Source organism: Bombina bombina, chromosome 9 (genome assembly GCF_027579735.1).
Source record: "Bombina bombina isolate aBomBom1 chromosome 9, aBomBom1.pri, whole genome shotgun sequence".
Lineage (NCBI taxonomy): Eukaryota > Metazoa > Chordata > Amphibia > Anura > Bombinatoridae > Bombina > Bombina bombina.
Window position 1 is genome coordinate 157,918,052 of NC_069507.1, and position 12,588 is coordinate 157,930,639.

At 38.7% G+C, this 12,588-nt stretch overlaps 1 protein-coding gene across 2 annotated transcripts in view; it reads left to right on the plus strand.

The window, feature by feature from the left end:
- Positions 1-12,588, plus strand: part of NT5C2 (5'-nucleotidase, cytosolic II) — a 325,894-nt gene that overhangs the window by 291,289 nt on the left and 22,017 nt on the right. For both annotated transcript variants that reach the window (XM_053692454.1, XM_053692453.1), the window contains exons 13-14: positions 1,483-1,549; positions 7,994-8,164. In XM_053692454.1, the coding sequence (XP_053548429.1) occupies positions 1,483-1,549; positions 7,994-8,164 (238 nt within the window). The remainder of the gene's footprint in view (positions 1-1,482; positions 1,550-7,993; positions 8,165-12,588) is intronic.

Sequence of the window (12,588 nt, forward strand, 5' to 3'; positions counted from 1 at the left end):
TTGGGCGGCTATCTGGTCCTCCTAACATTCTTTTTCTTTTTTACTTCTGTTACAGCAGCATCAGGAGAATGGGTTGGTTGCAAGCTGTGGTGCCGTCAGACTTGGGCAGCATTCCTTTTTGCCCTCCCGTTAGCATTGTGTCCTCTGTAGCTTAGGTATTAGTTCCCACAAGTAATGAAAGCAGCTGTGGACTCTCCCTGTATTTAGAAGGAAAATATAAATTATGACTTACAAGATAATTTCCTTTACTTTGATACAGGGAGAGTCCACAGCTCATTATCATTTGCTGACTTTTTGCTTTTTACAGCACTAAAACATCAATCTGTATTTGAAAACAAGCTATGTAGTCTGTTTTTAGCAAACGTTTTATAAAAATAATTTTATTATTGTTTTCATTTGTAACGATTTGTAACACGTCTTTGCAGACACATAGTACCTATAATATTTATCTTGATCTACATTTTATTCATTTTTTTTAATAAATTGTAGTGTTTTTTCACTATGAAATAGCCTTTTTTTTTCCATTCCCGCTCCGTTTTTGTTGCTTTCATATGTGTATTTAGTTCTGCAGATTGCAGTGGGAGGAAAATATATTATCATTATTTAGGTTTTTGAAATACTTTAATTTCTACTCTTGTCAATCTTTATTTGCTATATTCAAAGTGAAGGTAAAGGTTTAACCAATTAATTAGTCTATGTTACTAAGCTAATCGCTATATTTTTTCCCCAATTTCTTTTATATTTCCGAAATAAAACATATATCTAATTCCCTACCGTTGCGATCTTGACTCCTCCCAACAGCTATTTCCTTATTTTCAAGGCAGTGACGTATAGAGAGGTCTCACCCGCGCGTTCACGATCCTCCGATGAACTGTTTATGCTCCACTCTGCGATTTTCTCCCTACCGTGCATGCGATAATAGTCTACTCGTTTTCCCAAAGCGCATGCGGGAGCGTGCATAGATTCCGAGCAGTAGAAAAAAAATTTGCACATGCGCACATCATCAGGGAGGCGGGTGACGTAGATTGACGGCCGCCTAGTGGCTAGATTTTCAATAGGCTCCGAAAAAAACGTGACTAAACCAGGAGGAAAAAAAAACGGGTTTATTTTGCGGACCAAGGAAAAGTGAGTAAAAACAGCAAGAAATTATTTTAGAATGAAATTTAAAAAAAAATCCTGAATGAAACTCATATTCATTTTGGGCAATAAATATTATTCCAGTATCATAGTGAGGGAACTTTACCTTCACTTTTTAGGTATAACCAATACTATTCCACTTTGTGATAACTGATGTAATTTTCACTTAATATTAAAATCTTGTTTGACGTGGCACAACATCATATAATGAAACTAATTCAAAATCTTTTTTTATTTGATATCAAGATTTTTTGTAAACAATTTCTGTAGTTTTGCTGCCCCCTGTTGGCGGAATATGTTGTCGGAACATAGAAATTAAATCTCGTGTTTTTTTTCTCAATGCAGTCGACTGGCAAGTTGAAAATTGGGACGTACACTGGACCTTTGCAACATGGAATTGTTTATTCAGGAGGTAAGGGCTAAAGAGAAAAGTGTCCCACACATTAATCTGATAACTGTTAAATATCTATGTAAACACCTCCTTTAAAGCTCAATGCTACATAAGCTGAGAGATGCATATTCATTCCACTCTAGTACTGAATCTTCATTTGTTATGCAGTTGAAGAGACATAAATATTGCAAAAAGAATCAATTTTAACATTTTAAAGCATTTCTATTGCACTGCTGCGTGCATATAACTGTAGGATCAGTTACAGTCTTACAGACAGATATTGTCAAGTGATGCAATTCCAAATAGCATCAGCCAATAAAAAGTCTCGCCGAGAGAGGTTTTCACAGATAATGTAAGAAAAGTGTGTTTTACGTTGTTAAGTTCTTATCAGCTTTGAAAATCGAAATTCAAACATAAATTATATGAGCTCACAACATTTCTGTTAGCGAAACCAGATTGAGATACAAGACAATTCAGGAGAAAAATCACATCTCTTAAAAGCACTCATTATCGGTATTGTTTTTGAAAATAAACTGTCCGATGGATCTAAAAAGACCACAAACAACACGGAAAACCAAAGAATTGGATTTTGTTCGCATCCACGTTATTGCTGAGACAAATCTCAATTTCATAAATAAAAGTATTGGAACTTAACATTACAGAAATGCTCTTATTAAATCAATATAGGCATATTAAGAATGTTTTTGCCAAACAGGTTTTCTAGCCGTTGTGGATGTGATTTTGTTTTCTCATGGTCTTGTTTTTTTTTTTTGTTTATAGCAGTTCATACTGTGTGAGATATCATATAATATATTTCATGCACCTCCCTCTAATCATTGGAGCTGCCATTTTGGAACCTAGGTTACACTGCAGGTATCTGAATGAGAGTTGCTGCACGTGCGCAAACACATCAGCACTGGAATTTAGTGAATGATAGATTTCAGCATGGCGGCGGAACCCATGATTAGAGGGAGGTGGGGCATAACTTCAATACTATGTTTAGAAAATGTATTTAGTGTTTAATGTGCCTTTAATACAATTATATATGTAAATCAGTGACGGCCAAGGGGGAACGCAAATTTTAAAAGCCTTAAAGGGACAATCTAGTCAAAATTAATCATGATTCAGATAGGGCATGCAATTTTAAAAAAAAACTTTCCAATTTAATTTTATCATATTTGCTTTGTTCCTTTGCTATTCTTTGTTGAAAGCTAAACTTAGGAAGACTCATTCTAATTTCTAAGCCCTTGAAGGCCACCTCCTTATCTTAGGGCATTTTGACAATTTTCACAGCTAGAGGGTGTTAGTTCATGTGTGCCATATAGATAACATTGAGCTCACGCACATGGGAGTTACCTAGGAGTCAGCACTGATTAGCTACAATGCAAGTCTGTCAAAATAACTAAAATAAGGGGGCAGTCTGCTGAGGCTTAGATACAAGGTAATCACAGAGGTAAAAAGTATAATAATATAACCATGTTGGTTATGCAAAACTAGGGAATAGGTAATAAAGCCATCATCTTTTTTAGCAATAAAAATTCTAGAGTAAACTGTCCCTTTAAGGGCCTCGTATAAATGCAGTGTTCTCCGCAGAAAATGTTGCTAGCTGGGTGGCATTATAAAGTAGCGGAGTGGGGACAGTGTAATATTTTTTTACATTTTCTGCTATCCAAAACACGCACGAGTTGCAGAATTGAACATACATTTATTTAATGATATTTTGAGCAATAAACATTGACAAATATTAGGTATTTTTAAGATTATTTTTGGCTAAACATTTGGCTGGGTGGTCACTAAAATCAGCTGGGTGCTGTACCCATTAAAGGTAATTGGGAGAACACTGTAAATGTATTACTATTAAACACATTATAGAAAATGATATAATAGATTTAGGCAAGGTTACAGGGTACTTTCTTGCAGTTTTTCTTCCCTCCAAAGGGCTCTTCTGAGTTTTGGTAACCAAAAAGCACACATTTTTAGTTACACTTTTCTCCAACATAGGTGTGTCCGGTCCACGGCGTCATCCTTACTTGTGGGATATTCTCTTCCCCAACAGGAAATGGCAAAGAGCCAAGCAAAGCTGGTCATATGATCCCTCCTAGGCTCCGCCTACCCCAGTCATTCTCTTTGCCGTTGCACAGGCAACATCTCCACGGAGATGGCTAAGAGTTTTTTGGTGTTTAAATGTAGTTTTTATTCTTCAATCAAGTGTTTGTTATTTTAAAATAGTGCTGGTATGTACTATTTACTCTGAAACAGAAAAGAGAAGAAGATTTCTGTTTGTGAGAGGAAGATGATTTTAGCAAACGTTACTAAAATCGATTGCTGTTTCCACACAGGACTGTTGAGATGAAGTAACTTCAGTTGGGGGAAGCAGTTGGCAGACTTTTCTGCCTGAGGTATGATGGCCACATTTCTAACACGACTTGGTAATGCTGGAAGGCTGTCATTTTCCCTATGGGGACCGGTAAGCCATTTTCTTAGATTAAGTATAAGAATAAAGGCTTTATAAGGGCTTAAAAAACTGGTAGACATTTTTCTGGGCTAAAACGATTACTTGCTAAGCATATTTGACAGATTATAGCGCTTTATAGTTATTATAATCTTGGGGATTGTTGTTAAAAAACGGCAGGCACTGTATGGACACCTTTTTCAGATGGGGGCCTTCTCTAGTCATAGGCAGAGCCTCATTTTCGCGCCACTAATGCGCAGTTGTTTTTGGAAGGCAAGGCATGCAGATGCATGTGTGAGGAGCTAAGATCCACTGAAAAAGCTTATAGAATCAAGCCTGTTTACAGACCTTTGACTCCTCCCTGGAGTCTTAATCTAGTTCTTTCAGTTCTTCAAGGGGTTCTGTTTGAACCCTTACATTCCGTAGATATTAAGTTATTATCTTGGAAAGTTTTGTTTTTGGTTGCAATTTCTTCTGCTAGAAGAGTTTCTGAGTTATCTGCGCTGCAGTGTTCTCCGCCCTATCTGGTGTTCCATGCAGATAAGGTGGTTTTGCGTACTAAGCCTGGTTTTCTTCCGAAAGTTGTTTCCAACAAGAATATTAACCAGGAGATAGTTGTACCTTCTTTGTGCCCGAATCCAGTTTCAAAGAAGGAACGTTTGTTACACAATTTGGACGTAGTCCGTGCTCTAAAATTCTATTTAGAGGCCACTAAAGATTTCAGACAAACTTCTTCTTTGTTTGTTGTTTATTCTGGTAAAAGGAGAGGTCAAAAAGCAACTTCTACCTCTCTTTCCTTTTGGCTTAAAAGCATTATCCGTTTGGCTTATGAGACTGCCGGACGGCAGCCTCCTGAAAGAATCACAGCTCACTCCACTAGGGCTGTGGCTTCCACATGGGCCTTCAAGAACGAGGCTTCTGTTGACCAGATTTGTAAGGCAGCGACTTGGTCTTCACTGCACACTTTTGCCAAATTTTACAAATTTGATACTTTTGCTTCTTCAGAGGCTATTTTTGGGAGAAAGGTTTTGCAAGCCGTGGTGCCTTCCATTTAGGTGACCTGATTTGCTCCCTCCCTTCATCCGTGTCCTAAAGCTTTGGTATTGGTTCCCACAAGTAAGGATGACGCCGTGGACCGGACACACCTATGTTGGAGAAAACAGAATTTATGCTTACCTGATAAATTACTTTCTCCAACGGTGTGTCCGGTCCACGGCCCGCCCTGGTTTTTTTAATCAGGTCTGATGAATTATTTTCTCTAACTACAGTCACCACGGTATCATATGGTTTCTCCTATGCATATTTCCTCCTGTACGTCGGTCGAATGACTGGGGTAGGCGGAGCCTAGGAGGGATCATATGACCAGCTTTGCTGGGCTCTTTGCCATTTCCTGTTGGGGAAGAGAATATCCCACAAGTAAGGATGACGCAGTGGACCGGACACACCATTGGAGAAAGTAATTTATCAGGTAAGCATAAATTCTGTTTTTCGTAGGGCTACAAAAACGATGGCACGTGTTATTAGTTCGGCTTTTCCTTAAAGGGACAGTAGTTTTATATTAATGTATTTTCAATGACTTGTTATACCAGCTGCAGAGTATAAAATGTATGAGAAATTGCATTTTCAGGTTTATTTGTGTATATAAAGTAGCTGGTTTTGTGCTTTTAAACCACAGCCTATTACAATGGGTTGAACTTTAGGTAATATCATATCTCATTATGTTATCACTTTGTGTACACACAATTGCTTCCTTATCTTATATTTGTCTGGAAAACTAAAGATCAATACATACAGAGAACAATGGAAAATTATCATTTTATTACTTAACTATCCTGCACCCCACTGGGAGTTTAATTTCTTCTGCTGGCTGTGTTTACTTAGGCTATTCAATAGCTGAGACTCCAATATCAAAACTTTCAGTATAGGTTGGGAAACCACAGGCTAAATCAGCTATTTCAAAGGTCAAAACAGGGTTAAAGAAGCTACTTGTAAACAATTTAATATACTACAACCGGTAAAATTGATAATTGGGAACACTTTACATGGGAGAACATTTTTGGGTGAACTGTCCCTTTAAGGACCGCAAAAAATAGTACCAAGGGCCGCATGTAGCCCTCGGGCTGCCAGTTGGCCATCCCTTTTGTAAATTACAGGTAATCCACAAGCAAAGGACTATAAGAGAGAGAGAAAGAAAGCCTCAGTCTAGACTATAATTTAACAAATGTATCCAACATGATGATGTTGGCTGTTTTAATTGTGTTTTGCCCACGTGCAAAACCAATGTTCCATTAAAAAATGTCTTGGGACAGTTTGTGATATTATCAAGTACATTAGCTGTCAGATTCGATTAAGTGAAAAATAGGCCAGTAAATGTGCTGATAAATATCATGATTTTGGAATGTGATCAACAGGACTGTCCCATAATATAAATAGGGTCATTTATCAGTGATCTGATAATACATTTTCTGTGGAAAATGTGTGATTATTACACCAACATGGAAAAGTTTAGCGGGAGCAATTATTCTGTCATTAATTATCAAAATAGATTGCGATAGACCCCTGTTTGTTTAATCCTTGAAAAGGTGTTAAACACATAGTTAAAGTGAGCTCCAGAGCAGAAATGCACTACTATGATCTTAGCAAAATATGGTGAGCCAGTGACAAGAGACATGTGTAGCCACCAATCTCCAGCTACCACCAAGAACTGCATTGCTACTCCTGGGTCTATATAGGTATGTTGCAATTGCAAGCTCTGTCTCAACCATGTAAGTTTAATTTTGAGTTTCATGTCCCTTCATATTAATATTGTTGTGATGCAGTTTTGTTGTCACATTAATCCTGCATTGTCTGTTAATATTTGGGTTGTTTGCAAATATGCAGATTGCATATATACTAAAGAATATGCAAAATTGTTTTAAAAGAATATGCAGAGGAGATAAAAAAAAAAGAATTTCTTGAAGGGTGTGTCCCTGGACAAAATGTCAGTTTTAAATGCTTTAAATATTTTTTAATACAGTACTACTTGATGAGTTATACTATATATGTAGAAAGAAAAACAGAGGCGCCACAATGGCCTAGTACCACCAAAAAAGATGATGTAAATTAACCCTTTGAGTGCTAATGACGGCTCTGAGCCGTCACAGAGTTTCCCACACTGGTGCTATTGACGGCTCAGAGCCGTCACGAGCACTCTTCCACCTTGAGGGAGATCTGGGGGCTCTTACCCCGGCGATCGTGGATGTAGAGTGACAGGCATCGCCCGGGGCTTCCCGTTTTGCATGGTGACATCACACGCAATAACGTGATGACTTCACCGCGCAAATTTATTTATACTTATCAATGTTAAGTATAGGAGCAGGGGGCATGCTGCTTAGAAGCCTGTATCTCGGGCATCTAAGCAAAAAAAAACATTTGTTCAAAAAATAAAAACTTAAAAATTCTTAGCACCCAGGTGGGAAAGTGCTTAGCACTCAAAGGGTTAATATAGTAAGAGATATACTCACAAGAGTATTGCACCCAATGGTGCTATTCAGGCATGCTGGAACTTTGCAGTAGTCCAGCTCACTGATTACACCCAGCAGTCGTGTCAGGTCTGGAACATATCAGATAGTAGTCTCCTTGTCTGTAAAAGAACCAACAACCATAGCCCAATACCATTTGGACAGGGAAAACGAGGTATATGGTAAATGATTGCACTTACAGAATTTGAAGCACCTCCAGGTGCAGTAAGAGCAGGCTGGGATTTCACAGCCTCCCAGCTGACTGTAGTCCACAGCTTACTGCACACCCAGGAAAACAGCGATGTGATATCCAACTATATATGTACAGTATGCATAAATACATCTGCATAGAAGACTGAGCTAACACATTTGGTACATGATCTTATTGTTTTGGTAATAGTCACATAATTGTATTTTTCCCAATTCCAACTTATAACATAAATGTTACCTCTCTGAGAATGACTGACTGTTTTTTTTTGTCCATATGAACTTGTAATGTCACCGTGTTCCTAGGTTCCTCTGACATTTTGTGCGACTTGTTGGGAGCAAAGGGTAAAGATATCCTGTACATCGGTGACCACATTTTTGGTGATATTTTGAAGTCAAAGAAACGTCAGGGATGGAGAACCTTCCTAGTCATTCCAGAGTTGGCGCAAGAACTACATGTCTGGACAGACAAAAGCTGTAAGGAATTCGGTTATACGTTGTAATGTACATAGTTCTGCTCTTATTGGGAATTAGCGTTTTGAAATTAGACATTGCTATCGCAGTGCCTTCCAGCACTTTATGGGTTTTATTTTAACTGTAATTCCTTGAGTGTCAATGTCATGATATCCTGTTAGTGAAGTTAGCATGTATGGTTCTAGGTTCAAGTAGATGTTTCAGAGATACTATCAGTTTACAAAAATCTATTGTAATATATGATCCAATTGTTTGAGGTACTTAATGTTTAGCTTCATCATCTGTAAACAACTTAAAAACAAATACTAATATCATATTTCCTACATTCAGAGGTTATAAGTATAACTCACTATACAAATATTTAGGCAGATAACAAGAGCTTGATATTTCAGGTCTACCACAATTCTCATAGGATGCTTGTAGTATATTGATTAACCGCTTAAGGACCGGGCATTTCAGCCTAAAACTTCCCCAAAAGACCAGAGCATTTTTAGTTTTTTTGCCATCACTCCATTTAAACAGAAATAGAGCCTTTTTTTTTTACCTATAAAAACTATACATTTTTAGTAGACAACCCTAAAGGCTGTGACGCGCAGCATGTAGATGCGGATGTGCGCGCTTAGTGTGTCCTGCCTTTTCATCTCTGAGCATGCGTTGCTGAGCACTCAGAGATTAAATATTTGATCTTCAGAAGCGATGCGGAGCAAAGCAGCTGCTTCGCCTCGCGCCGCATCGCTTGCGGTGTGTCACAGCCTTAAGTATTGATCTAGGCCCATTTCGGTATTTTTCATGCCACTGCCAAATACGATCAAATAAAAAAAAATGTTAACTTTTTCACAAGCTTTAGGTTTCTCACTGAAATTATTTACTAACAGATTGTGCAATCAGAAATATCAAATATATATGGCTTTGCCATTGCTTTTTGTTAATTAGAAGGCTGCTTATTGCAGCTGCGCACCACACTTGTATTATGCCCAGCAGTGAAGGCGTTAATTGGGTAGCTTGTAGGGATAATTTTAGCTTTAGTGTAGAGATCAGCCTCCCACCTGACACTTCCCACTCCCTGATCCCTCGCTCAAACAGCTCTCTTTCCTCCCCCACCCCACAATGGTCACCCCCATCTTAAGTACTGGCAGACAGTCTGCCAGTATGCAGTTTTACACCTTTTTTTTTTTTTTTTTTTTTTAATTTGTTTTATTTTTTTATCATTGTTCTTAGTGTAGGATTACCCCCTTACCTTCCCACCTCCCTGATCCCTGCCAAAAAGCTCTCTAACCCTCCCCCCTCTTAACTAATTACCACCATCTTAGGTACTGGCAGCTATCTGCCAGTGCCCAGTTTTCCAAAAATGTGTCAATTTTATTTTAAAAAAAAAAACAAAAAAAACATGTTGTTGGAAGTGTAGCTGACCCCCACCTCATTTACCCCCTCACAGATTGATTTTCTACACTCTAATCCCACCTCCACTGTATGATCCTCCTCCCCCTCCCTCCTTCCCACTCCGTGCCGCTCTCAGAGGTTTTTTTCTGTAGCGTAGCAGTCCCACCCGTTCCAGCCCACCTCTCGTCCCCCTCCAGCGATGAGACGCCTACCTGCCTGCCTCCTTACCCTCCCACGCCACCAACGATCGGCACCACCGCTGCCCGATGCAACTCTATTTCTGCACTGTCCCACTGGTGGGGCATGCTGAAATAGCACAATCTCGCTACTTTTAGCGAGATCTTGGCAGAGAGAGGCCCAGGACAGCAGCTTTAAGGGTTTGACGACCAACGTTGTACAGGGTACAGCTCTGGTCATTAAGGGGTTAAAAGATGCCATTGTTAGCAGCAGTAGGGTTTACTTAGGAGCATCTTATTATTGAGTCATAAAATAGATAGCAGAGGATTATTGTTTAATTGAGGCATGCCCTTTTTGGCTGAGATATATATAACCTAGATCAGTGGTGTTGAATAATGGTATAAAGTTTCTTCTTTTTTTTTTTAAAGCTAACATGGGCACTTGAGAGGATTTTTTTTTAGATGAGTATCGCCAATTTAGGCACACGTCACAAAGGTTTGACCTTGCTACAAGCTTCTGTGGCGAAGTAGAGATCTACTTCAGGTTTGCATTTACTGAGGATACATCAAAGCTTTTGTTTAGTGTGAAGCTATACATTTTTCAAACCACTATACAATCCAGTATATATAGATATCTAACACTGCATACAACCACCTATGTATGTATACATATAGTATATATCAAGGGCATAGGGCAACAAAAACAGCTCCACTTCTCCAGATGCCCCCCCAAGGAACAAGTTTATATTATCCTGCATGTACAAAGCCATATAATTCATATGCATGTTATGGTATATATAATTCAATACACAATAGCATATTACTCATATATATATATATATTCATGGGTATATTTAGCAATGCACAAGCAGGTTTATAATCCATTTTATAATATAAATTTCTCTGTTGTTTTGTGCATGCTTTACCTTGCTACTCCTTTCTCACATTTTTGCCAAAGACAACAAGACACAGTTCAAGTTGAATTTCTGCTGCCTTTTCAATGGTGTCCCCCTATATTGGGAACTGTGTTGCTTGTACCTAAATACACTGATGATATATTTGTACTGATGCACACATGAATGTATTTTGTACGTAACCAGTAAATATGGCTAGGCGGATGGTTTGATGGTGAAAACTGGGGTTTTTGTGAGTATGTGTGGTTATAAATAAGCACAGATGCAGTGAGGGGTCTGGGAGACAATAACTTTGTGTACAAGGGGAGAAGTAGTGAGGGTCTGTGAGACAGTGGGTTAGATTTGAAGAGCTCGATTTATCAAGCTCTTCTCTCCCCTTTTATCAGACCGCTGCTTCCCTGCTCTGTTCTCCACCGACCGGGGAGATTGACAGCTCTTGCCCGTGCGTGATTGGCTGTGTGCAGGCAGGGTTGCACATGAATGCACAGCAGTGCTCGTGTGCACTGACAAATGCGGGCAGCAGATTGCTCCCCAGCAGAGAAGAAGCCGGGCGGACAGGGGTGAATATGCCCCTGTCGGCACATGGTTGATAAATACAGCTCATAGAAGCTTGTGATGATGCTAAAGGATCTCGCCATGAAAATGACTTCCTGTTTGAAATTCATTGAGCCTCGCTGCAAAACATTCCTGTTGTTGTCATTGTAATTAGTTTTGTTAGGGGTTTTTTTTGGTGCCATTATCCTTCACAGTAAAACGCATTCATTATGCCAATATGTCAACAATTATCAGACAAATGCTGCTCCTTTGATTATAATGGAGCTTATCTCACATTTTTTTGGCTGTGATGAGGTGCGGTTAAAAATCTTTATAAATTTTGCAATTTTTGAGGTGAGGTGAGATTTTTCAGCGAGACAATAGTTTTACAAATAGTTGTATGGAATCTTGTCCAATGACTTGGATAAACAGGGCAAATAAAGGGAATTTGCAGCAGTACCTGTTTATACAAAAGGCACCATAGTTCAAGGGTGCTACAACTCCAGTAGTTTAGGGCTGCAAACATGTAAAGGTTAAGCCCAGTAACGGTAAACTTCATAACACACCAAGGCCTCAGATTAATATTTTGGAAGACTTGAGGGCCATATACAAATGTATAGTTATTAAACACACAAAGAATGACATATTTTCTAAAAATGTCCAGTGCCACAGCACTGTATGAGGAAAGATTACAGGTTTCCCTCTGTCTACTGTTCTTCCCTTCTCATCACAACTGCAGATAGCTCCTGTGATACCCAGCTCCTTGTTTTCCTACCTCAAAGAAGTCACCAAAGCACATATTCTTGGTTTGGCTTTTTCATATAACCACAAAAAATGGCCCAAGGTTTATTTCTGGTTTAGACTGTCAGTGCTCAAGCACATAATAGTCTTTGAGTTTCTGCTAATTTAATTATTTCTCGAAAAATTAGATCATTTAACCAGGGCTTGACAAACCCAGGAACCAAGGGGCCCCTGGCTCCTATTTTTTTGGCTTATTCTCATATATCTATTTACAAATATCACTGTCTGACTCCTAAAAATGTCTTGCTCCTACATATTCTTACTGGCAAATACATTTTAAACAAATTTGTCGACCCCTGCATTAAACACTGGTTTGTTTGATGCTCTCGGGAACTGGAGTTTGACATTATTGTACACAGACAGATCAGCCAAACCCAACATGTTACTCTTCATATTGTTTTATTGTGGTCCACATCTATTTAGAGTCTATAAGTATTATGGGAAAATGGTGACCTTCGTGTAGCTATTTCTTAGTTTTTTTTATTTAACTCTTGTATTAGACATTCAAGTGTTTCTTTATGTGATACAAACCTGAAGTAAGATCTTTCAGCTTCCTAAGTGCACAAAACCACTCCCCAGTAGCCTTAAACACATGTAGCTCATTCATTATAGCAAACGTTTG